We start from the raw sequence: 24,230 nt of genomic DNA on the forward strand, positions 1-24,230 counted from the left end.
ATTACTGCACTTTAAACCTGCTGACACATGGTCATTTTGAACTCTTATCTCTTTTGCATACAGTACAGCTTGCTCTTGTTTTTATTTTTAATCTTATAGTTCCTTATTTTGGTCTCTTTGTTCTTGTCTACTGCTGCAGACTGTTTGCCACCTATGAAATTTTGTTGTATTGCATACAATACAATAAAGCAGGGGTGTCCAAACTATGGCCCGGAGGCCAAATGTGGCCCACAGTCTCCTTCTGATTGGCCTGTAGCTAATTTGAAAAATAAAATGACATATGGCCGCATTAGTACATGAAGCTTTTGCTTGTATGTATTTTACTTCTTAGTTTTAGCACAAAGTGGTGCTAGGTGGCACAAGGTGCTACCATGCTAAATCTGCAAACAAACATTTTTGACAAGCAGAATCTAATTATCTGTTGGGGTTTTTTTGTTTGTTTGTTTGTTTTTGTTTTTTTATTAATTTGGCAACAAAAATTATAACAATATCTTGATTTATAATGGCCTGTTCAATTAAGCAAATAGCAGCACCAATGACATTCCAAGGCTGAGGCCAGTGGTTGCCAGGGCCAACTAGGGCCCCCTAAATCTGATTGGCCTCCCAAAATCCTTAAATAGATTGGCTGTTTGCCTCGTCAACCACTAACTAGCCATGTGAGCACACACAATCTCAATACCTTCACCTACATTAGACTGGTTATGATAACTTTTTACTTTAGGTGCGGTATATGAAAGTGGCCCCATCATTCTTATATATTTCTACATGTGGCCCTAAGTGGAAAAAGTTTGGACACCCCTGCATAAAAGGATCTTATCTTCATGGATAAAAAAGTAGCTTAGAAACAGGAAAACTGAATATGCAACAAATCACGATGCTGTGGGATATCAGATTGAACTGAACCATTGATGGGAAATGCAGAGTCCTTATTGATTTCTTTCATTATTTTGGTCTAGAATTTAAAACTAAAAAACTTTGATAGTTAAATCAGTTCAATAATTCACAAGAAAATTAAACCTGCAGATATATTGATAAATAATTACAAACAAACAATTCTTGACTCTTGAATGGCTGCTATTTTTTTTACCTTTTTATATAACAGTAATTTATTTTTGGGCTATTTCAACTATTTGTAAATAAAAAATAATAATAATAATTAAAAATAATCAATTTGTCACTTGAAGGAATTATGATTTATATTTCCACCAATGTCCTTAAATTTTCCAAACAAATGCATGTTCTACCTTTAAATACTTCTGTTTTTATGACGCTCTGAAAGATTTTTGAGAGAATAAAACTAAGCATTGCAAAAGTAGACCACTGCTATTTTCCTTTGATGTACTGCTCAATTTACTTCAATTTTGCTTGACAATATACTTTTGATTTTGACTTTTCTCTGACATATAAAAACTAAAAATACAAATATTAATAACTCGTCTTATTTTTCATCCATGTGGAGTTATTTTAAACTTGTAACATCTATTTGTTAAATAAATAACTAATTCCTCTACCAGTGAGCTGCTGTTCTCTGCATCAGCACTGTTTCAGAGTGTGGGTTTCCTGCTCCCTCCTCCTCGCTGGCTTTAACCGAGACAGCCCAGAGTCATTATTTCCAGGTGAAGACGGCCTGTCGACACGCTCTGATGCAGACATGAATCAGCTCGCTAACACCTGCTGGGAACGGGCTGCAGGCAGCAAACGCCCAAATGAAAACAAGCGTGGAGACAAACTTCATGTTTCTTCACAGACGCTGCTGCTGTCTGTTCACAGAGAAAAACAACCTGCTGCTTCTGTAATGACAGTGTGGGGCTGATTTATGGCCAATGCTCCCTTTGCTTGGAAATATGACTAAACTGATGATAAAAATCAATATTTTGGTTCAATCACTCTCTGCTAAGACTCGGTCACACCAGAAATCAAAACAATGAAATTAATCTGTATGTTTATGAAAAAAAAAGGACTATGTGCAAGGCTACTGAGTGCTTGTTTAAAGGATCTTATGTTCTCCTATATTTTTAGAGATTCATACATGCTGTGTTAGCATTTACTAACTTGCAAGTGTGTGATTATGGCACATCAACTCTGGGAAACATAATTTAACATCTGATTTAGGGAAGAAACATCACTGAGAGCATAAAAGCCCTTATAAGGTCATTTAGATATTTAATTTTGAGAATATCTTTAACAAGAGAGAATAGGATCCTAAGATAATTCCTGCTAGTGAGCTAAAGTCCAAATTGCTCTTATGATTTTGTGGTATTTTATCTCTTCTTTTCCTATAAATTCCTTGCTTGCATCTCGAAATCTGAGCTAGCTGCTCCTGTGCTGCTCGTTCTATTATTCCACAAAGCTCACAGCCATCACACTTTGTGGTTTGTTATTGTTTGGATTAAGAGACACTTTGCAGTACAAAATCGATCATATGTGTTGAATAAAAGTGATTACAGCAGCTCAGAAAAAAAGGGTATGATTTAGGACAAAGTTTTGTATTCTTCTCAAGCGTCCCTGCCGTCTAAACTGATCGTTACTGGTCCAGTTACTCATTAATTTGCCTTCTTATATCCATATTTTGCAGCAGACTTGCACTGTTTTAAACTCTGGTGTGACCGAGCCTTTCAGGTATGCCAAAAGCCCCCCTATTGCAGTTTAACTCATTAACCCCCCTAATATTCCATATAAAAACTCACCAGCGTGTTTGTCTACTGCTTCAGCATGCGTCCTATCATTTTTGGTACTCTACAGTGAGAATTTCCTTGCAGTAAATGTTTTGTACAGTGTATTTTTACATTTCTTTTCGACATGATGGTGTGACGTTTGAGCTGTACATGTGGCTGCCTCTTTGGAAAACAGAGGAATGCTGCAATGGCTGCTCCACCATTCTGATTCGCTGAAATCCAACATGGTGTGGCATCAAGTAAGTCCTTTCCTCCTATCCAAAAATCCCCAATCTAGGCTGAGGATTCACACAGCAACCTGCCTTCTTTAAAGCCTTGAGAGCTTTCAACTAGAAGGGATGGTTAAATCTTTAGCGGCTGACAGGATCATCTGAATGTTGTTAAAATGAGTCTAAGTTGAGGATTGGAGGATCCACTTTCTGTTCTTCAAGGGCCAAGTCCAAACATGCTCCTTCTATCATCTCAGAGTAGATTTAAAGTTTGTAATGAGGTTGTAGGTGTTTGTACAATGTCTCAAAGTGTTTATAAGTCCTGTGGAGGCATCACAGGTCTTTGTTTTTTGGATTTTTGGATCAGTATCGTCTTCAAGTCACAATCTGCAGATGAACTATTTACAAAGTCCAGAGGGAACGATACAAACGGTATGAGGAGTGAAGAGCCGGAGTGGAGGAATAACTGGTAGTACTGGGTTTTGTTTGAACATCAGAGTGAGGATTTCCCGTCCCCTCTTCGTAGGTGGAGTCATACAAACGGTGTCATGACCGTGGAAGAGTGGCGGAGTCCCTGGATAGCGGCGTAGGGCCCCTGCTGGAAGTAGTGGTGATAGCGGGGCATGTGGAAGGAAGGAAAGGACGGCCCGCTGCCCTGCATGGTTCCTGCCAAAGCGGTGGGCGTCAGCGGCATGCCAAGACGGCTGTAGGGCGGCAGGGAGCCCTGGATGGGGTGAGGCAGGGAGGTGGTGCCCGTGCCCATGGCTGACAGGGTCTGTGGATGCTGGAAGCCCGAGAAGCCGGAGGTGGTGGTGACCCAGGAGCTCAGGGAGAGGTTGTCTGAGGCGGTGAATGCTGAGCCTACAAAATACATGGAAAAATATAAATTCTCAGATGATTGTCAGCCAATAAACAAGGCTTCTTCCTCACCATAAAATCTGCAATAAATAAATCACACCAGTTTAAGAGAATTGGGTATGTTTTTATATATATAAATGTTAACCACTGCATTTAGTTCAGTTGAATTAAACATTACAAAAATTGTTATTTAAATGAGAATATTTGCAGAAAACATCACAAAAGCCAAAAAGGAGACATATAATATTCCAAGAGCCAAATATCAGAATAAACACCTTACAATAGTTCTCAAAAAAGTACCCTTTCTGCTGGAGATCCAGTTCCTAAAAACTATTCATTATTCTGTACAAATATCTTAATTCTGTGCCTGTAGTGAAAAATATTAATCTGTTTTGTAAAGGAAATATTTTCATCATCAAGCTCTCACAGAATAAGAGCCATACCAGGTTAAACATGCCCCACTTCTCTCAAAACAGTTAGAAACACTGGCTTAAATCTGACTTAAAAGATTAAGTAGGCATATATAGGCATGACTGATTATGAGAAGGGAAAACACAGTGTTGTTGTTAGGTTTTTTGTTGGATTTGTTGCCAATTATCAAACTACACAGTAACACCATCCTTGTCCTACTTTAAGTTCTTTTTGTTTGTTTTGTAGGATCCCTGTAACGTCCTGTATCCATGCTGATTTTAGGGTGTGATAAAGACTCACCTCTTGTGTGTGCCGAGTGCCCGTCCTCGCTCAGGGTTTCCTCGTCTCCGGCGTAGGTTCGGATGGGCGATCGGGCGTACGAGTGCTTGTGGATCAGATTCTCAACACTTTCCCTGCAGCAAAAGCCAAAGAAAGAGAGCCCCAAAATAAATCTCTTTTTTGTTTAAGAGTTGCATTTAAAAACAAAAGAGTGTGCATGTTCATAATAACAAAAATTATGTGGAATAATTTACAACAGTCTTGAGATTGACAATCTTGTTTCTGTAAGATAATTAAAGACTATCGCTTTCAGACCATTTCACGACACTGGGATTGTTTTTATTGTATACTCTAAATCATTTCCAAGACTAAACTAAAAGTTAAATTTGTAAAAATCAATTTGCAATAAGCACTTCATAAACAGAAAGGTAACATTTTTTTTACAGTGTTGCCCAAAAAATCTTTGTTATTTTATTATTGGCTTGTATCTATCCATGAAAGACTCACTAACATTAATTTTTTTTTCTGTGGCACAAAAACAGGCAACAATAACTTTAAGTTTTCAATGAAATAAAAAATATGCCTAAAGATCAACAGCAAATCTTGAACAACATGAATGACGTTCTCAGTCATCTTTGGCGTGCTTGACAAAAATTTGGTGACCTCACATTTGCAGCTCTTATTTCTTTATGCACATTAGAGGCATATTTTCTCTTGCATTTTTAACATGGTTAACATAAACATTTAAAAATAAGGCACTGCATTGGCTTATATTTTGCCACAGCTTCAGTAATACCGAACCTCACTCTCAATAAATGGTCAATTTTTACATCTATTACACACTTAAACTGAGCTGAAATTCAAAAAGAAATATCTTAACTTTTGGATCACACCTCTCAGTTATTTAGTGAATTTTATCAACAATTTCTAGTGAAAAAATTAGGGCTGAACGAATTGGGAAAATAATCTAATTGGGATTTTTCTTCCCAATATGGCAATCGCAATTTGAAATGCAATTATTCCTTAAGTTCCACATCTTATGTATTTTCCAAGAAAGACAGGCAATGAATCATTCTACATTACAACCAACACAATATTAGACTCAACAAGGGCTGAACAATTTTGAAAAATACCTAATTGTGATGATTTTGACTCGTATTATAAACTGGATTTGAATTGTTGTATTGTCATTCACATATTTAATAAGGAAAAAAGTATAAAAATGAATAAAGTAGGATTATGTGTAGACTGTTCTAAGAAAAGCACTTAAATAATTGCATAATCATTTAATGCATAAAATCTCTGCTGCTGCAAAAAATAATTAAACTAGTATTTTGATATAAATTTCTGGTCAATTTAAACAGTATGCAGAAAGTTGCCTGCATTTTTGTTGGAGTCCTTCCTCCTACATGCATCTGTCTGTTGAAATAGATGTTGTTTTATTTACTTTATGATAAAATCGATTGTCAGTTATGACAAGGGGTCATTCTAGAAATGATAAAGTATGAAAAAATTTGACAAACAAAAAGTGTACATGTTTACTCATTTTCCAACTTTACAACCAAAATCCTTCCAGCATTAATTCCTGCCTACATATCCTCTTTCAACTGAATTTATCAAAGAAAGCTAAACACTGTCAAAACGGTGTTATGGCTGAATCAGACCACACGATTTGTTTCAGCCTTTACAATGGCACCATGTCAGAATACACAATTATAGCTACAACAAAACATGGTGTGTGATGCTAGCTATCTTGTACTTTTGAAATAATAAAAAACAAAGAAGAAATGACTGTGGACTTGTCCCTATGCACCAAGAAAAGGAAAATCTAGACTGGCTATCCCTAAAATAGAACTTCAGATATGAATGTGATAGCATGCCAAGAAAACAGCCAAATTAGCTACTTATGCTAGCCTCAATGTATAACAGAAGATCACACAGAGAGAAACAAAAGGGTGGGTGTGGGGAATTTTATAACATCACTCTGGTAAATGACAATACATGGATAGGGAGAAAATACTATACTTTAGGCAGGTGTTGATGTCAATTGATAGAGTAGATAGGAGCGGCTAGGTTATGGCAAAAATCACAATCACAAACATTTTCATTCATATTGAGATCACAGTTGCACAACCTCTGGCTACATTTGTATAGTTTGATCCAGCCTTAAGTGTCACAAAACCTGACAGGTCAAATATCTAAGTGCAACAAATGCTAGCATATTTTTCATTCTTCTGTAAAACCAGTAGAGTTTTTGTTTAAAATTGTGTGTCCATCCTGTACAGAGTTGTCGTCATGTTTCTGCAGACTGAGCGTGTAATTTTTGGCGAGATCGTGCGTCTGTGTTTACTGTCCCACAAAGTGCATTAGCTCATTTGAGTCTTGTCAGAAAGCACTTCTCAGACACAGTGACACAAATTGTTGGGGGAAGTATTGTGCACACTTGTGTGTGTGTGGTCGGAGAGGCGAGTGGTCTGCTTCATGAGAGCCATGCGTCCACATTAGCAGCCCCCCTCCTCTGCAGTCCCCTGCCCCTCCAATTAGGTTAGGAAAGTGCAATATCTGTCAGCGGAGGAGTACAAATGTGTGTGTTTTTATCAGCGTCGGGCCCCTCCGGCACAGAGGCCGCAGCAAACTCCCACAATGCACAGCAGGGCCAGGGGGAGACAAGGGGGGGCGGGACATGCTGGTTTCAATCAGTCACTGCAGCCAATTGAATTACAGTGTGTTTTAGTGCAGTGGCCGACTCCAGACTAATGTGATTTCTGCAGCTCCCCGAAGATCAATTGATCAGGTCTAATTCACAGCCCTCAAAAAGAGAGCGACAGAGAAGAAGACAACGAAGACGCAGGGAGGAAGAGGAGGGGGACTGTGTCTCGGCTGTCTCTGGTTTAAGACATCTGATTGAAGGGAAATGGACAGATGGTTTGATTTTGTCAGCTGATTTTAGCCCGAGTGCCGGAATCAGGAATTACGAGAAGTGTGTGTTTTGGCAGTGTCCATAAAAATCCTTCAGATGAGGATTTATAACTGAGAGTGTGTGTGTTTATGTGTGTGTGTGTATATGTGTGCGTGACGCTTTTGTCTCAAGCATAAACAGTAGAGCACACCAAACAGATCTGTACTATTAAAGGAAACAGATACTCAGGTGGAGGGCAGAGGAAGCAAAGAAAAAACAAGAGAAAAAATTAAAGAAATAGAAAAAAAACAGAAAGGAAGAGAACAAGAGGAAGACAGACCAGGAAGAAAATACAAAGGTAGAACAGAGAAGGAACAACTGAATGAAAGAAAAAGAAAAGGTATGGGTCTAGAAAAAGGAAAAGAGAAAGGGTACACCCAGAAAGACCAAAGGAGAAGGAGAAGAAATACCGGATAAAAAGGAACAAACAAAACAGAGAAAAAAGAAAAGAGGTGAGGGTTAAAGAGAAATATAAGAAAAATATGAGAAGATAGAAATGCAAAATGGTAACCACAGAAGAAGGGAAGCAAAACAAGAGGCTTATAAAAAAGGAAGAGAAAATAAGAGCAGGCACAAACTGAATGAGGAAAAAAATATAAGGAAAAAGGCTGCAAGAAAATGAATTAAGTAATAAAAGAAGGAGAAGAAATAAAGACAAAAATTAAATCATGAGAATAAATGGACGGCAACAAAAATAAATAAAAGGAAAGATAAAGGAATAAAAAAGTCCAAAAGGAAGGAAAGTAGAAAGAAATAAGAATTAAAAAAGAGGAAATAAACAAGGTGAATTAAGACAAAGAAAAAGAACATGAAGCAAACAGGAGGTAAAAGATCATGGAAAATTGAGCCAAAAACAGAGCAAAACAAACTAGCATGAAGCGATTATACAAAGATGTGAAAGAGACCGAGTTTGAAGAAAAACAAAGAATGAAAATAGGAAAATAATGGATTAACAGACAGGGAAAAATATGGAGGGAAAGCAATACATAGCGGAAAATCATTGAAGAAAAAAAAGACAGGATGTCAGAAAAGAAAAAAGGCTAGAAACACGCGTTAAAATGTATATAAAGAGTTAGAAACACAAATCAGAAACCAGGGATGAAGGAAATAAAACAGGAGAATTAATGCGAAGAAATGTAAAATAAAAAAAAGCTACAACCAAAAATAGGATAAAAGACGACCGAGGAAAAGTCTGCAAGACAAGAAATCAGCTGAATGAGAAAAGATGGGGATGAAATAAAGACAAGGCTCAAATTAAAATAAAAAAATGAAAGACAACAAAAAATGAAAGACATGGACAGACAGAAAGAAGGAAGTAATACAAAGAGACATGAAACAAAAAAGGGGAAATTTAGTAAAGACAAAGAAGGATAAGTTAAAAAGAGGTAAATGAACATGGAAAACTCAGATGAAAACAGGACAACAAAGTAGCATGAAGAGGCGATGAAAGAAGGCATTAAAAGAGGCTACATTTAGAGGTGAAAACAAAAAATAATGGATAAATATACAAGTTAAAAACAGATTGGGGAAAGTAAAAGTAGAGGAGAAAATAATGAAATAAAATTAAGAAAAAGTTTAAAAAATAAAAAAATAAATAAAGAAAAAGGAGCTAGAAACACAAGATAACTCTTATCTGTACCCCTGACACAAAGATAGAAATAAACATAAACACTGCAGCTTCTGTATTTACTAATGAGCAGCACGCTATCACACACACACACACACACACACACACTCCATGTGTATCTTATCCACCGTTGAAAGAAAAACAGTGCAGGACCCAGAATCCCCTGTACCTCTCCATGTCTGTGAGCCGTGACGAGTCCCGGAAACCTTTGGCGAAGGGGTTACTGTCGATCTTCAGTTTGGTGATCTGAAACCACAGCAAAGGCAGAAATATTAATGTCTTTATTTATTTTTTCATTTTCCATCTCTTTTGATCCCTCTTTTTACTCTCTCCTTTTTAAAATCAACATCAGTTTTTTATACATTTCATTTTTCCTCTCTTCTTTCTTACCAACATGTTCCTTCCTACAACTTGGCACTTGTCATTGAAATGTTAACATCACAAACATAATGGAGTGCCAGCCTTAAAGCAATTCAATGACAATGTTTGGATCTAGCTTGGCATCGCCAGACCAATTCCACAAAAATCTGTCTGGAACACTCTGTTCCAGGAGGCTGGAGCCGATCCCACAGTGAGAGGAGGAGCACACCACGAACTGGTCACAAATAACAATGAACATCTATTTTATTCCAAGAAGAGACTCATGACCATAAAAGCCCGCTGGTCAATCACTCACCAGCTGGTTCTGATAGGCCGTGACGGCGGTGAAAACGGTCTCAATGAAAACGAAGGTGCGGAACTCCTCAGACTTGAGGTTGAGCAGTGAGGCTGTGTGGTCCTTCTTCTTGATGATGTGGACCCTCGGCTGGTACTTGTGCATGGAGTTCAGGATGATCTGAGGATGACGAGAATAGACGGAATCAGTGAGATGGGGGATGTAAACATGGACGGCCTTTGAACATAATAAATAGAGCTATGAACAAATACTGAAATTAAATTTATCATTGATGGGAACATTGTGGAAATGGTTGATAAGGATCCTTTTAAACTGAGCGTGGCATTTTACTTCATCTTTCCTCTTGACTTTGTGCAGCTCTGCACATTCATATTAAAACACCCAAATACATATCAAACACATCCACTTGATATCAGCCTTTTATATGATTAATTGTCATATTAGGTGATAATCACAAAGCTAAAAAGAAGGAAGCATTTTTGAACAGTTTCAGAAAGGTGTGAGGGACAACAGGGCAGAGACAAAGATGAAAAAAAAAACAAAGAATGAGACAGGAACAGGATAAAATGCAAAGCCGAGACCTATGAACAGAGAGACCCGTTAACACTGACTGAACAGCAGGTGAGAGTTTGCTCCAGCCTAGAAACGCTTTATAAATCTCAATCACTGAATTATGATGTTCACTAATATGTAAAATACAGAAGAGATCACAAGTGTGAAGAATAACAAGCGCTAAAAGACAGATTATTGTTAAAAAAAAAATTAAGATTATTTTACTTTATTTATTCCATTTGGATTGAATACTTCTGTGAATAATGAAAAATTATGTTTAATCAAAGAATAAAGATTTTAGTACGGATTAATTTCTCTGTTTAACAACATTAATTTTATGCTTTTTTGAGAAAGGAGAGGATATACAGGTGGAAATCAGGATGTGAGAGTAAAAAAATGTGGCAAAGGAGCCACAGGCTGGGCTTGAACCCAGTCTGCAACTGCTATGAATACTGTAATCAGAATAAGCTTTGTTGGCTAAATACACTCAAACAAACAAGGGATTGGGCTCTGAATTTAGACATTTAAAAAAAGAAAATAAAGCTAAAAAAAAAAATATGTACACGCCCTAATTAAGTTGCAAGGTAGGCAGGGATGCTGAACAAACATGGTAAAAAAGTATAAAATATGTAATAGTGTGGCAGATTAATATTAAGTATTGATTTTGTGATGCAAGGCTGATTTATAGAGTTAAATTTCACACATTCAGCAGCACTAATTATAAGATGAAACATACTGAATGAAAGTAATGCAAACATTTTAACGTTGGATAATTTAAAAATGATTATTTCTGGGTTAATTTAATATTTTTGAAATTTAGTGGGGGCAAAAATAGTTGATAAAATACAAAGATGTCTTGTCTTGTGTGAATTAGAATTGACGTATCTGGACCAAAAGTTATATCTCCATATTTTTAGCTGGATGGCAATATATTTATCTTTCTCAGTGAATAAATAACAAAAACATAGCCTGCTCTGTATTAAATCCTCATTGAGAAAAAACCAAAATGACACAGCAGTTTAATTAACAGCCAGCTGAAAAACGTGAAAAAATATGGAAATGTTACAAAGCTGTTAACATAACATAATAATTGTAATATTAAATTAAGACATTAATTATATTAATTAAATAAGAAAAGAAATAAAAATAAAAAGATAATTTACCACATAGTTTAAATATTTCAAATATAAATTGTATTACCCTATATCTTGCTTAAAATATCAAAATATTAAAGAACTCGTTTAACTGTCCAAATCTTACGTTAATGGTGTTTTGAAAGCAACCTAAATATCATTTTAATGACACAATATTTCTTAAACAAGTCTGGAAATTAACCTATTCATTATATAAGTTAAATAATATGAAGTAAAGTAACGTTAATCCAACATAGTATAAATACTGTATAGAGGGTTAAAAGCTAATATTTGGTTCTATATGTTCCTGTTTGTTTTGGCTCCATGTATTCAACGTCTGGAAGCTATTTTTGGACTCGTAGTGTAACACGCCCAACCAGACAATTATAAATACTGTTTCCCTGGCTGCATTTTTACAGTTGGCTCATTAATGGATAAAGATTCAAAGTGATGGATGGCTCTGAAGTGTTTTTATTTTCTTGTGATTTCTGTGAAAGGAGGATCAAAACGGCGATTTGCTCCTGTCAGAAGTGTAATTATAATTTCACATCCGCCCCTAAAGAGGCGATGAGAGAAAAGGATTTAACATTTTGACATCTGCTCTTCACATATTCAACAAAATCAGCTTAAAATATTTTGTTACCTGCAGTTTGTTCGATATTCGTTTAAAAACGAAGCACCTTTTTCCTGTAACGAATGACAAGCAACGTTTGTTTATGCTAGGCTGTACTCGAGTTTTTAACGTGCTGTACGGTGTTTTGTTGCTGGAAAGCCTCAGTAAATATTCATAGGAGTTAACACAGGTTTTTGTCGAGAAATGGGTAGCTGATAAAGTAAGAAGTGCTCACATGTCCGTGCTGGTCCAGTTCGTTGTTTGTCAGTTTGACTTTCTCGAAGGAAACCATTTGTTTCATCAGTTGCTCCCCGGTGAATGGCGAGTCTGGGTGAACGTACAACCTGCAGGAGAAGAAGTAACAGCGGCTTGTGATTGGCTGAGAGTTGTTCGAGTCGACTGTTTGATAGCCAATCAACGAACGACAATAACCAAATCTGACTGGAAAATGACTGGGCACATAGCAACTACTTTTTATCGCCCTGTTGAATGAAAGTTAAATCTTCCTGGAGGTAAAATAAGACATTGTGCAATGTGTTTAGCAGATTATTGATGTTTGGGTGTCAATGTGTAAGAAGACAAAACTGGAATACATTTCTTTCATTTATGTAAAAGAAAGTTTCCCCTCACATTATACCAATTTTTCTTTCAATCACATTTAAAGCATTTTTTCTTTCTTTGTGTTTTCAAAACTCTAAGCGATACTTTAAAATTATTTTTCCAGTGTGTTACTTAATATGTTAATCGATTTAATTTGACAACAATGAAGCTTTGTTGATGCAGGAATTTGAGAAGAGACGTACTGTATTTATGACTAGAAAATAGTGTACAAATAATTAAATCAAATAAACCCTCGCATTTCTTCGTTGTAAAATGTGTTATTTGAAAGTTTTATTTGGGTAAATATTTATCAACATAAGAAATATTTTAATTACTAAAACCACTAAAAGTGACTTTGTCACAAATTATTATGCGCCTATTTTTTAAATTTACACCTGCTGCTAGAAGTTGACAAGTTTGGGTGGCAGAAATAGCCTGTCAGTGTTTTAAAGATATCTTTCTAATGTGTATAGCCTATTTGAAATTGCAAAGATAAACTCAAAATGCTCAAAATGTCAACAAAAGTAGAACAGCTGCTGACCCAATTTGATGTTTTGGTGCGCTAACTTGGCCTTTGTCCTAATATTTTTATTCAGCCTGAATGTCTTCTGATACTGTTGGTGAATTGTTTAATGAGTCTCAATAAGGCCCAGGTTTTTGCTTTTTTTCCTCGAAACTCTCCGATCCAACATATTGGAGATAAATGAGGGGGGAAATGCAGTTAAGAACGCATTCGTTTGTCAGAATTAAAATTATTTTCTCGTAAAAGCTGGTAGCCTACAAGAGGCTAAGAGGAAAAGTAAGAGATAAAGATTTTTTGTAACAGATTCAATGTGTAAATAAACGTAAAAAATGTAATAGTTTTCAGTTAATGGAGAATTTGTTGTGAATGTCTGTCAATTATATTATTATCATTACTATTATTAATGTAATAATAATAATAGTAATTCATTATTTATCTGAGCTTCCCTTTCCATGGTAAAAAAAAAAAAAACCCACAAGACCATCAGAAAATCAGAACATTGATGACAAACAGAACCCAGTCTAGTTGATAATCCTCTCTATAGATGATGCTCTGAGTGTGTTGTGTTCAGGTGCTGTGGGAGGTGTACAGCGTGGATGTCTTTACCTGGCGGGCAGAGGAGGGTCTGCTTTCCCGGCTACCAGCCAGGAGGAGCGGTGGTAGGCGTATCGGTACCGCTTGTTGTCTACCGGGACGATGTCCATCAACACGATGTACTTAGAGTCCTGGTCTACCCCGGAGAAAGAGACCCGGATGGTGGGGAACATCCTCCTGATGGACGGGAGATTACCATCGCCATTGTTAGTGATAATTATGAGGGAGGACATGTCAAAGAAAAAAAAAAAGGTCTATCAGTGGACTGTTTACCTCCAAGACCTCCTGAAGAGCAAATAGGCTTCAGAAGATACGAACCGTCACGAGGCTATATTTTTTTTTAATCAGAGGTTACTGTGTAAGTTTAATGGCTGACTCCATTCACTACATATTTGATAGATATGTACCGATGTTTTTAATTCGATACGATGCCGATACTTTTTAATGTAATTTTATCAATACCAGTACCGATACCGATACTTTTGAAGAAAGAATAAAATATTGGGCTAGCAAACTTTCAAAAGTTAAACATTTTAGGCAGTTAAAAAGGCGTAGGTCATTCAGAAATTCATTTGGGGGAAAATTCAATTAAATTACAGTGTTTAAGCTGGTGAAAAATAAAATAAACTATAATCATAGCACAAACTTGTATACAGAATTAAAATATCCACAACATAACCATTTTCTTTTCTTTTTTAGAATTCAGATAGGATTAGCCATCTATACCCACTAATTTGAAAAAAAAAAATATAAGAAATACAAGTCATCAAAGATTTTAATAGAAATATTTATCATGCTATGTTTGTACAATGTGGTCTATATGTTTAAAGGGATAATATATAAGTCTAAGGTCTCTCTCTCTCTCTCTCTCTCTCTCATATATCTATATATATCTATATATATCTATATATAGATATATATGTAAGCCTTAAAGGGATCGATACCAAAAGAATACTTGGTAAATACTGATTTATCATTACTTTAATATCGATACTCCCACCAATAATATTTGATCGTCTGTGCGCGTGCATAGCCCAATCAAACCAGTACACCTCCAATACAAAGCTGCAGGCTATCATATCAGCCTATAAATTTAATATGTAGCCTATAATTTTCATATTAGCCTATAACTTTCATATGTAGCCTGTATCTTATATTAGCCTGTATCTTTCATATTAGCCTGTATCTTTCATATTAGCCTGTATCTTTCATATTAGCCTGTATCTTTTATATTAGCCTGTATCTTTCATATTAGCCTGTAACTTTCATATTAGCCTGTAACTTTCATATTAGCCTGTATCTTTCATATTAGCCTGTATCTTGTAGCCTGTAACTTTCATATGTAGCCTGTAACTTTCATAGCTTATAACTTCCATGTAGCCTGTATCTTTCATATTAGCCTGTATCTTTCATATTAGCCTGTATCTTTCATATTAGCCTGTATCTTTAATATTAGCCTGTATCTTTCATATTAGCCTGTATCTTTCATATTAGCCTGTAACTTTCTTATTAGCCTGTATCTTTCATATTAGCCTGTATCTTTCATATTAGCCTGTATCTTTCATATTAGCCTGTATCTTTAATATTAGCCTGTATCTTTCATATTAGCCTGTATCTTTCATATTAGCCTGTAACTTTCTTATTAGCCTGTATCTTTCATATTAGCCTGTATCTTTCATATTAGCCTGTATCTTTCATATGTAGCCTGTATCTTTCATATTAGCCTGTAACTTTCTTATTAGCCTGTATCTTTCATATTAGCCTGTTTCTTTCATATTAGCCTGTATCTTTCATATTAGCCTGTATCTTTCATATTAGCCTGTATCTTTAATATTAGCCTGTATCTTTCATATTAGCCTGTATCTTTCATATTAGCCTGTAACTTTCTTATTAGCCTGTATCTTTCATATTAGCCTGTATCTTTCATATTAGCCTGTATCTTTCATATTAGCCTGTATCTTTCATATTAGCCTGTAACTTTCTTATTAGCCTGTATCTTTCATATTAGCCTGTATCTTTCATATTAGCCTGTATCTTTCATATTAGCCTGTATCTTTCATATTAGCCTGTATCTTTCATATTAGCCTGTATCTTTCATATTAGCCTGTATCTTTCATATTAGCCTGTAACTTTCTTATTAGCCTGTATCTTTCATATTAGCCTGTATCTTTCATATTAGCCTGTATCTTTCATATTAGCCTGTATCTTTAATATTAGCCTGTATCTTTCATATTAGCCTGTATCTTTCATATTAGCCTGTAACTTTCATATTAGCCTGTATCTTTCATATTAGCCTGTATCTTTCATATTAGCCTGTATCTTTCATATTAGCCTGTAACTTTCTTATTAGCCTGTATCTTTCATATTAGCCTGTATCTTTCATATGTAGCCTGTATCTTTCATATTAGCCTGTATCTTTCATATTAGCCTGTATCGTTCATATTAGCCTGTATCTTTAATATTAGCCTGTATCTTTCATATTAGCCTGTATCTTTCATATTAGCCTGTATCGTTCATATTAGCCTGTATCTTTCATATTAGCCTGTATCTTTCATATTAGCCTGTATCGTTCATATGTAGCCTGTATCTTTCATATTAGCCTGTATCTTTAATATTAGCCTGTATCTTTCATATTAGCCTGTATCTTTCATATTAGCCTGTATCTTTCATATTAGCCTGTATCTTTTATATTAGCCTGTATCTTTCATATTAGCCTGTATCTTTCATATTAGCCTGTATCTTTAATATTAGCCTGTATCTTTCATATTAGCCTGTATCTTTCATATTAGCCTGTAACTTTCTTATTAGCCTGTATCTTTCATATTAGCCTGTATCTTTCATATTAGCCTGTATCTTTCATATGTAGCCTGTATCTTTCATATTAGCCTGTAACTTTCTTATTAGCCTGTATCTTTCATATTAGCCTGTTTCTTTCATATTAGCCTGTATCTTTCATATTAGCCTGTATCTTTCATATTAGCCTGTATCTTTAATATTAGCCTGTATCTTTCATATTAGCCTGTATCTTTCATATTAGCCTGTAACTTTCTTATTAGCCTGTATCTTTCATATTAGCCTGTATCTTTCATATTAGCCTGTATCTTTCATATTAGCCTGTATCTTTCATATTAGCCTGTAACTTTCTTATTAGCCTGTATCTTTCATATTAGCCTGTATCTTTCATATTAGCCTGTATCTTTCATATATTAGCCTGTATCTTTCATATTAGCCTGTATCTTTCATATTAGCCTGTATCTTTCATATTAGCCTGTATCTTTCATATTAGCCTGTAACTTTCTTATTAGCCTGTATCTTTCATATTAGCCTGTATCTTTCATATTAGCCTGTATCTTTCATATTAGCCTGTATCTTTAATATTAGCCTGTATCTTTCATATTAGCCTGTATCTTTCATATTAGCCTGTAACTTTCATATTAGCCTGTATCTTTCATATTAGCCTGTATCTTTCATATTAGCCTGTATCTTTCATATTAGCCTGTAACTTTCTTATTAGCCTGTATCTTTCATATTAGCCTGTATCTTTCATATGTAGCCTGTATCTTTCATATTAGCCTGTATCTTTCATATTAGCCTGTATCGTTCATATTAGCCTGTATCTTTAATATTAGCCTGTATCTTTCATATTAGCCTGTATCTTTCATATTAGCCTGTATCGTTCATATTAGCCTGTATCTTTCATATTAGCCTGTATCTTTCATATTAGCCTGTATCGTTCATATGTAGCCTGTATCTTTCATATTAGCCTGTATCTTTAATATTAGCCTGTATCTTTCATATTAGCCTGTATCTTTCATATTAGCCTGTATCTTTCATATTAGCCTGTATCTTTTATATGTAGCCTGTAACGTTCAAACTGTAATTTATCATTACTGTTGAAATACTGATGTCTTGTTTGTCCATCATATCTCTCCCTCCCAGAAAAGCTTGTCCAGTTTGTTAATATTGCAATTAGACTTAAAAAGACTAGACTAGAATAAAATGGCATGCCTTTATCATTGTACATAAAGACATTTGCTAAACAAAAACAAAGGAAAAAAAAAGACATAACACACTCATCCATAAATACACACACACACATCTATACCACCTTATATAATTTAGAAGAATAAAGTTTGAAGAAAAATATCATGCACTGAGTGCAGTCAGTTTTACCAGATCTCTATGCATCAAATTGGAAAAAATGTCCATATGATGTAAAAACACGAAGGCTGTTCAATCATAAAGGAAAAACAATAATGCACATGAAATATTATACAGAATATTAATTTTCAAAATTAATGATACCCTCATAAAATAGCTGAATCTTTTTGCAGCTTAAATTTAAATGCATCCTAGGTCGTGTTTTATTCCATCCATGGAAATGTGTATATGCCACGGTGTTTGTTATTTTGACACACCGGGAATATTTATCACATTTTCAGGATTTAAACTTTGCATTTTATCTGTCTTCGATCATATTAAATTATTTTTTGTCATAAATTGGCTTTTGGGATTTTTATCATCTATGTCATTTATCCTATAATGTATTTAAAATTCAAACCAATCTTATCATACTTACATGGGTTATTATTATTATTATTATTATTATTATGATTTACTTCAATATATATATAAGACCATCTTCTTCAACAACTATGCTCTTTCTAAATGTTCAGATTTTCACCCTGAACTACACTCCTGCTTCAGTCACTCATTTGAATTAACAACAAAGAATCTACAACGTTTATGGATGGATAGGAAAGCTTTCCCCCTGAAGCTGCTGTTTACCTCACATACAGTATGTGCTTAATGCTGACTTCAAAAAAAAAAAAAAAAAAAATTCTCTCTCTCTCTCTCTCTCTCTCTCTCTCTCTCTCTCTCTATATATATATATTCTTACTTTTAAGAAACATTTAATTATTTTTGGTGTAAATGATGTCTTGAAGACGCGTTGAATTTGGCTGTGAAAATTAAAATAAAATAATAATAAAAATAAATAATTAAAAAAACAGTAATAATTATAATAAATAATGATGATAATAATAATTTTACCTTCCAGATTTGGTGATGATCATTTCGGTGCCGAGCTCGTGAAATTTGTCCCATAATTCTTTGGTCTCTAAGCTGCACGAGATCTTGGCCATCTCCTCGCTAGGGATGCCGGGATTGGTGGGGATGAGCGGTTCCGTGCAGACCGCAGGCGCGCTCCCGCTGAAGTCTCCGTGCGCGTCCAGAGAGGAGAGGTCAGCCAGAGACTGCTGCTGGTTACACGAAGACTTCTCCACGAACTGCTCTGTTTGGTTTCAGACAGAAGGACACGGAGGTCAAATCACACCTGCAGAGCTTTGAAATCACAAATGACTTTTTTTTATTCATGCAAAATGTTGTTTAGCTTTTAGTTTTAATTTGGCATGTAAAATCGTAAAAAGTCAGTAGAAATGGAGAAAAAACGGAAACATCGACGGATAAACTGGTTGTTCTGTCAGTGTTTTAATTTAAGCAAAGCAATCAAATGTGGAATTTAATGTTTGACAATTAAAAATGGACGAAACTGAGCAAAAAAAAAAAAAAAAAAAAAAAAAAAGGGACCAGTATTACCCCTTAAAATTTAAAATTGAACTAAAGCATCAACATTAACTCTTTTGGTGAGTTTTTATTTTTATTTTTCGAGGCTCTTTGTGGCTCTTAAATCAATTTATTTTGTTTTACAGTGTATATTTAAGCACAGAATCATCTGAATTACATCAGAATTATCACAACTAAAGTCAGCCAAGCCCCATGCCACCCATCCTTTAATATTTATTGAATATTTTTATTTAAATAGTTTAACTTTACACCTAAAGGTGCGTGGAAAAAATGTATAATAACTTGTAACAAGGATTTATTTCAGACAATCTGGTCATGGTTACTCGTAAAGTGTTGTTTTTTTCCATTTAACTTCAAATGTAACATTTTCTGGGAATTACGCACGACTTAAATCAGTGTAAAGCCTGCTGAACCCGGCATCCTTTAACTTCATTATCTGACAGTTTATTTAATGAAGCTTTTATTTTCTCCAAATGTTTCAACGTGTCTTTTCATAAAAGAATCTAAGCCCCAATTAAATATTAGAACCAGTAATAAGAAATTACGCACGATTTCGATAGAGCCTGCTTGGCTCGAGATCATTTTACTTTAACTTGATTATTAAAAAAAATAATTTACCTTATTTATTTATTTAAAAAAAGGGGGGCTAATGTATCAGTATCTTTTATGAGTAATATATTTTATGTGTGATGCTGCGGCCCTGTCCTCTCACAGAGAGGCTGCAGCTCCTCTCCATCCTTCATTGACTCTCAGGATTTTTGCGTAAAAGCGTCTTTACGCACTCTCATACACCTTATGCACGAAGGTTTTAGGTTTTCATTTCAATTTCAGTTTTTACCGAGAACATTTACGCATGCCATCAAACAGCTCTGTTTTGATTTTATTAAAGCCATGTTATGTTTTTCTTAAAAATGTGAGCTGCGATTTTGGCGTAAAACAAACGTACAACCGTAATCCTCCTCGTCTGATTTTAATTGGCTTAAAGTTTTCTATTCTGTCTGTCCATTCTTACCGAGAGGTTTGATGGTGTTCTCCTCCGCCTCCTTCTCCTTGCTGCGCTTCCCGCTGGACATCAGGGCGGCTATGGAGAAAGCGTTCGCCCGGGATGAGAGCTGCGGTTTGGGGGAAGACGTGTACTCCATGTCGGTGGAGAGTCTTCAAGATATTTCCCTTTAAATGAAGAAGAAATCCTTCAGGAAGGCTCAGCTCCGCCTGTTCGTAGCTCCCAGAGGAGGAAAGAAAATAGCACAGGTTTGTCCTGTTTTTCGCTCTTTACGCGCAGTCTGGTGGCTCTGAAAGAGAAATTCTCGCCTCTTTTTTTGGAAGCACTTGTCACTGCCGGGGTGTGACTTCGCTTGGATGCATGTTGAAGGAAGAACTCCGCTGAGTTTTTCGCTGTCAGATCTGAGGCCGGCTGCTCTTTGGGAAGCTTCGGAGCGATCCACCCTCCCCTTATAATTCCAGTCTGCCCTCCAATCACTGCCTCTCCTTCCACGTCACACTCTCACTGTCCCGCAGCAGCTCTGATACCGAGCAGCCAATTAAAAACCCCGAGCTGCCAGGGTTTTTTTTTTCTCCCCAAAGACCCCCCGGAGAGAGTGTGTGGCGGAGGGGGAAAATATGTGAGATTTTTATGACTTCAAACTTGGCTGCATGTGGGTGCTGACAGTGAAAAACGACCAACGCATGACTAAAGAAATCCAAATCTCCTCTCTGTTTTCATCATTTAAAGAATTCAAAAGAAGTAGAAAATGATCTTTAAATTATCAGCCTTGTCCTGGACCCATGGAGGGCCCCAGACCACATGTTGTGAGTCAAAAACCTTAAATGTCAACAGAGGATGTGCTTGCCCAAGATGGTGCTATTTGATTATGAATGGCGTCAGGAAGGTGATGGTGACAGCCAAACCAAAATCTGTGTGAATATGAGAGTTTAGAGAGCTGTAAATTTAACCCCTTAAAGCCTGTTGTATCATATTTGATACATACTTTAATGATACCTCTATCTAATCAATATGATCAATAATCGGCTAAAAAAAAATCTGAATACAATCTGATAAATGATGAAAATGCCCTCAAGTGGATTATCAGTTACCAAAAACACCCAATGAATCAAATGAGACACGAAAAAACATACAGTGCTTAACAAATGTATTAGACCACCTGTCATATTTGTCTCAGAGACCATCCAGCATCATGAAGTGCTTTAATGTGGACTCTTTCATTTTCAGTGAGCTCTCCATGTTTTACCATTTTGAACAGGAATGAGGAATTTCAAACTGAATTCACCCAAATTTGAGCCGGCTCACTGGGCTTCTCTGAAAGTCAGAAATGAATCAAGTATAACATTCAACCACTAAAACTCATTTTTTTTGTTCAGGAATGCAAGTAAATAACTATAATTTGACATGTTAATCAAGAAATATTAATGTGCTTTACTATTTTGTCAGTTTTTTTGTAAATTAGTAAATTTGAAAATTCATGGATGACAATAATAATTATATTTTAGCATTAAAAATATCATTTGGGTTAAAGAGCTTCTACATATTGGTGTATTAACCATTGCAGAAACATCAAAAATGATTTGGGTAATACCAATGCTGTTAATTTAGGGCAGCCGTGGCATAAACCTTACTTTGGTTAGGGTTAGAGTGGTCTAATAAATTTGTTAAGCACTGTATATGTTAAAATTTATAGAAATTTGGATTCGTTTGGATTTCAGTGGAAAGTGAAATAAACATTTCAATTCCAAAATGAGAATTTTCTGGCTTTTAATTTGTGTATTCTGGCTTTAAAGGTTTTTAATATCACAAAACCAAAACTCCTTCCCTGTCAGTAAAAGCAAATAAAGTGGAAAAACTCAGAGAAGAATCCCAAATTTTGAACAAAAAACACCTCAAGCTGAGGAAATGAGTCATTTGGCCTGCTGTAAAAAATTATCAATGCAATAAACAAATAGAAAGTTGTCTTGTTGGCATCAGAGAGTGATTAATCATCACACATTTTTAATCACATTTTTCAACCCTCTATTGAAATGAATGGAAAATCGTGACAGCACTAATAGGAAATATTACTGATTTCAGCCTAGGTCCAATAAGTTGCAAAATTAGTTGTACTAGTCGAGTCAGTGAACAAACAATTGCCATGTATGTGAAAAAAAAAATCTATTTAGACATGGTGATTGTACAACTGTAGCTGTGGTAGTGCACAGCTGAATTCTGGCATAGATGTCATCGTCTTCTATGATATTTTTAAAACAATGCAATCAAAAGAAAACTTTCAAACATAACACAAAACAGTAAAATGTGTGTGTGTGTGTGTGTGTGTGTGGGGGGGGGGGGGGGGGGGGGGGCGGATTATCCGGGCCCACAGTAGGGAGGGGCCCTTGAGATGCCTGTATGGAAGCTCATTTGGCTCAAATAAAAAATAAAAAATAAGAAAGTACAGCAATTCTTGAAAAAAATTCTAAGTCATAAGTATGAAATAAAATGTCATAATTATAAGATTAAAAAAAAGCCATGATCATGAGTTAAAAAGTCAGAATAATGTGTTAAAAAGTCATAATTATGATATAAAAAGCCAGAATTAGAGGAAGAAAAGGAATAATAATGGGATACAAAGTCAAGGTTATGAATTAAAAAGTCAAAATTATGACATAAAAAGTTATAATTGACTTCATGACTTTTTATATCATAATTTTGACTTTGTATCTTTTAATTATGATTTTTTATCTCATAATTTTAAATTCTAATCTTATAATTATGAATTTGGATTTCTTTTTTTAATTTCCTTACTTCCACATTTTTCTTTTTTAAGTGGTGGAAATGGACTTCCATATGCCTACAATGAAAAGTTTGTTTTTATTTAATTTTTCTTAATAATTAGAGTCATTATTGTATCAAAAGGGACTAAATGAATCAGTCAGCAGACTGAACTTTGTATCAAATTGAGTAAAATAAAATTCTGGGGGGGCCTCTCTTAAAAACTTCCAAATAGTGTGGTCCAGCACTACTACAAAATAATGCAAGTAAATTTAATTCAGCAATAGCAAAAAAAAAAAAAAAAAAAAAATGCTCATAAATTGGGAAAATATTGTTAAAAAATACATCAAAATGCAAATATATTTGTAAAAATGATGCAACATTTGTTGCTTTGCCAGCCGGCTAAGGGGAGCCCTGGGTAATATTGTTGGAGCCGTTTGAGAGCCCAAAGAGCCAGCTCTTCTTGCTGAGCTGAACCAAATGATCTGGATCTCTGAAAAGAGCTGAAATTCCCGTCACTAATCACTGGGAAGAGTATTGCTTTTTAACAACACACACTGTAATCCCTGATATATTAATAGAACTCAAAATAGAGTTGATTACCTGAACATCATAAAGTAGTACATACTGAAAAATAGTTTCTAAAGCCATTTTACGTTGTAACTCAGTTTTACAGACATATATGTTTGGTTAGCTTCACTTTTTAAGTTTAACTACACATCCTGTTAAATCCAACTTATTACAAAATAGTTTTTTTTGGAAAGCTGAACGTCCCCCACCCACTGCAGTTTTTTCTTATTCCTTTCATAAACTTTCACAGCACTCAAGGTAGGTCAGCTTAAGTGATAGCAGCTGAAAGGTGGACACTGGATCAGGACATCCTCTTTAGTCATGTTCTCTATACCCACCATTGTGGGTTGTGATTGCCCCCCACAGGTGGGACTTGCCTCACTTAGTCAGCAACTTCACTCATGGTGCAAAAGTGCCCAAAGGCATTATGGGAAAATTGCACATTAAGAAATAAGTTGAGAACAAAAGAATACTTAAAGTGATTGAGTACAGTTTACTTCAGACTTTTAAGAGATAAGACAGGAGTTCTCAAACTTTCCAGCCCACGACCCCAAAATAAGGATGCCGAACGGGGACCCCCACTGACCTGAGGGTGGTTGAAGCAC

At 35.5% G+C, this 24,230-nt stretch overlaps 1 protein-coding gene across 1 annotated transcript; it reads right to left on the reverse strand.

Moving 5' to 3' along the window:
* Positions 1-603: 603 nt before the first annotated feature.
* On the reverse strand, positions 604-20,437 carry tbx20 (T-box transcription factor 20). Its single transcript, XM_041793755.1, has 8 exons — positions 20,308-20,437; positions 18,762-19,002; positions 13,722-13,886; positions 12,228-12,336; positions 9,695-9,853; positions 9,188-9,264; positions 4,454-4,566; positions 604-3,745 (listed from the first exon to the last, which is right to left on the reverse strand). Exons 1-8 carry the CDS (start codon positions 20,435-20,437, stop codon positions 3,417-3,419), a joined length of 1,323 nt encoding a protein of 440 aa, XP_041649689.1. The 3' UTR covers positions 604-3,416.
* Positions 20,438-24,230: the final 3,793 nt, after the last annotated feature.

This window comes from Cheilinus undulatus, linkage group 8, assembly GCF_018320785.1.
Source record: "Cheilinus undulatus linkage group 8, ASM1832078v1, whole genome shotgun sequence".
NCBI classification, from domain to species: Eukaryota; Metazoa; Chordata; class Actinopteri; order Labriformes; family Labridae; genus Cheilinus; species Cheilinus undulatus.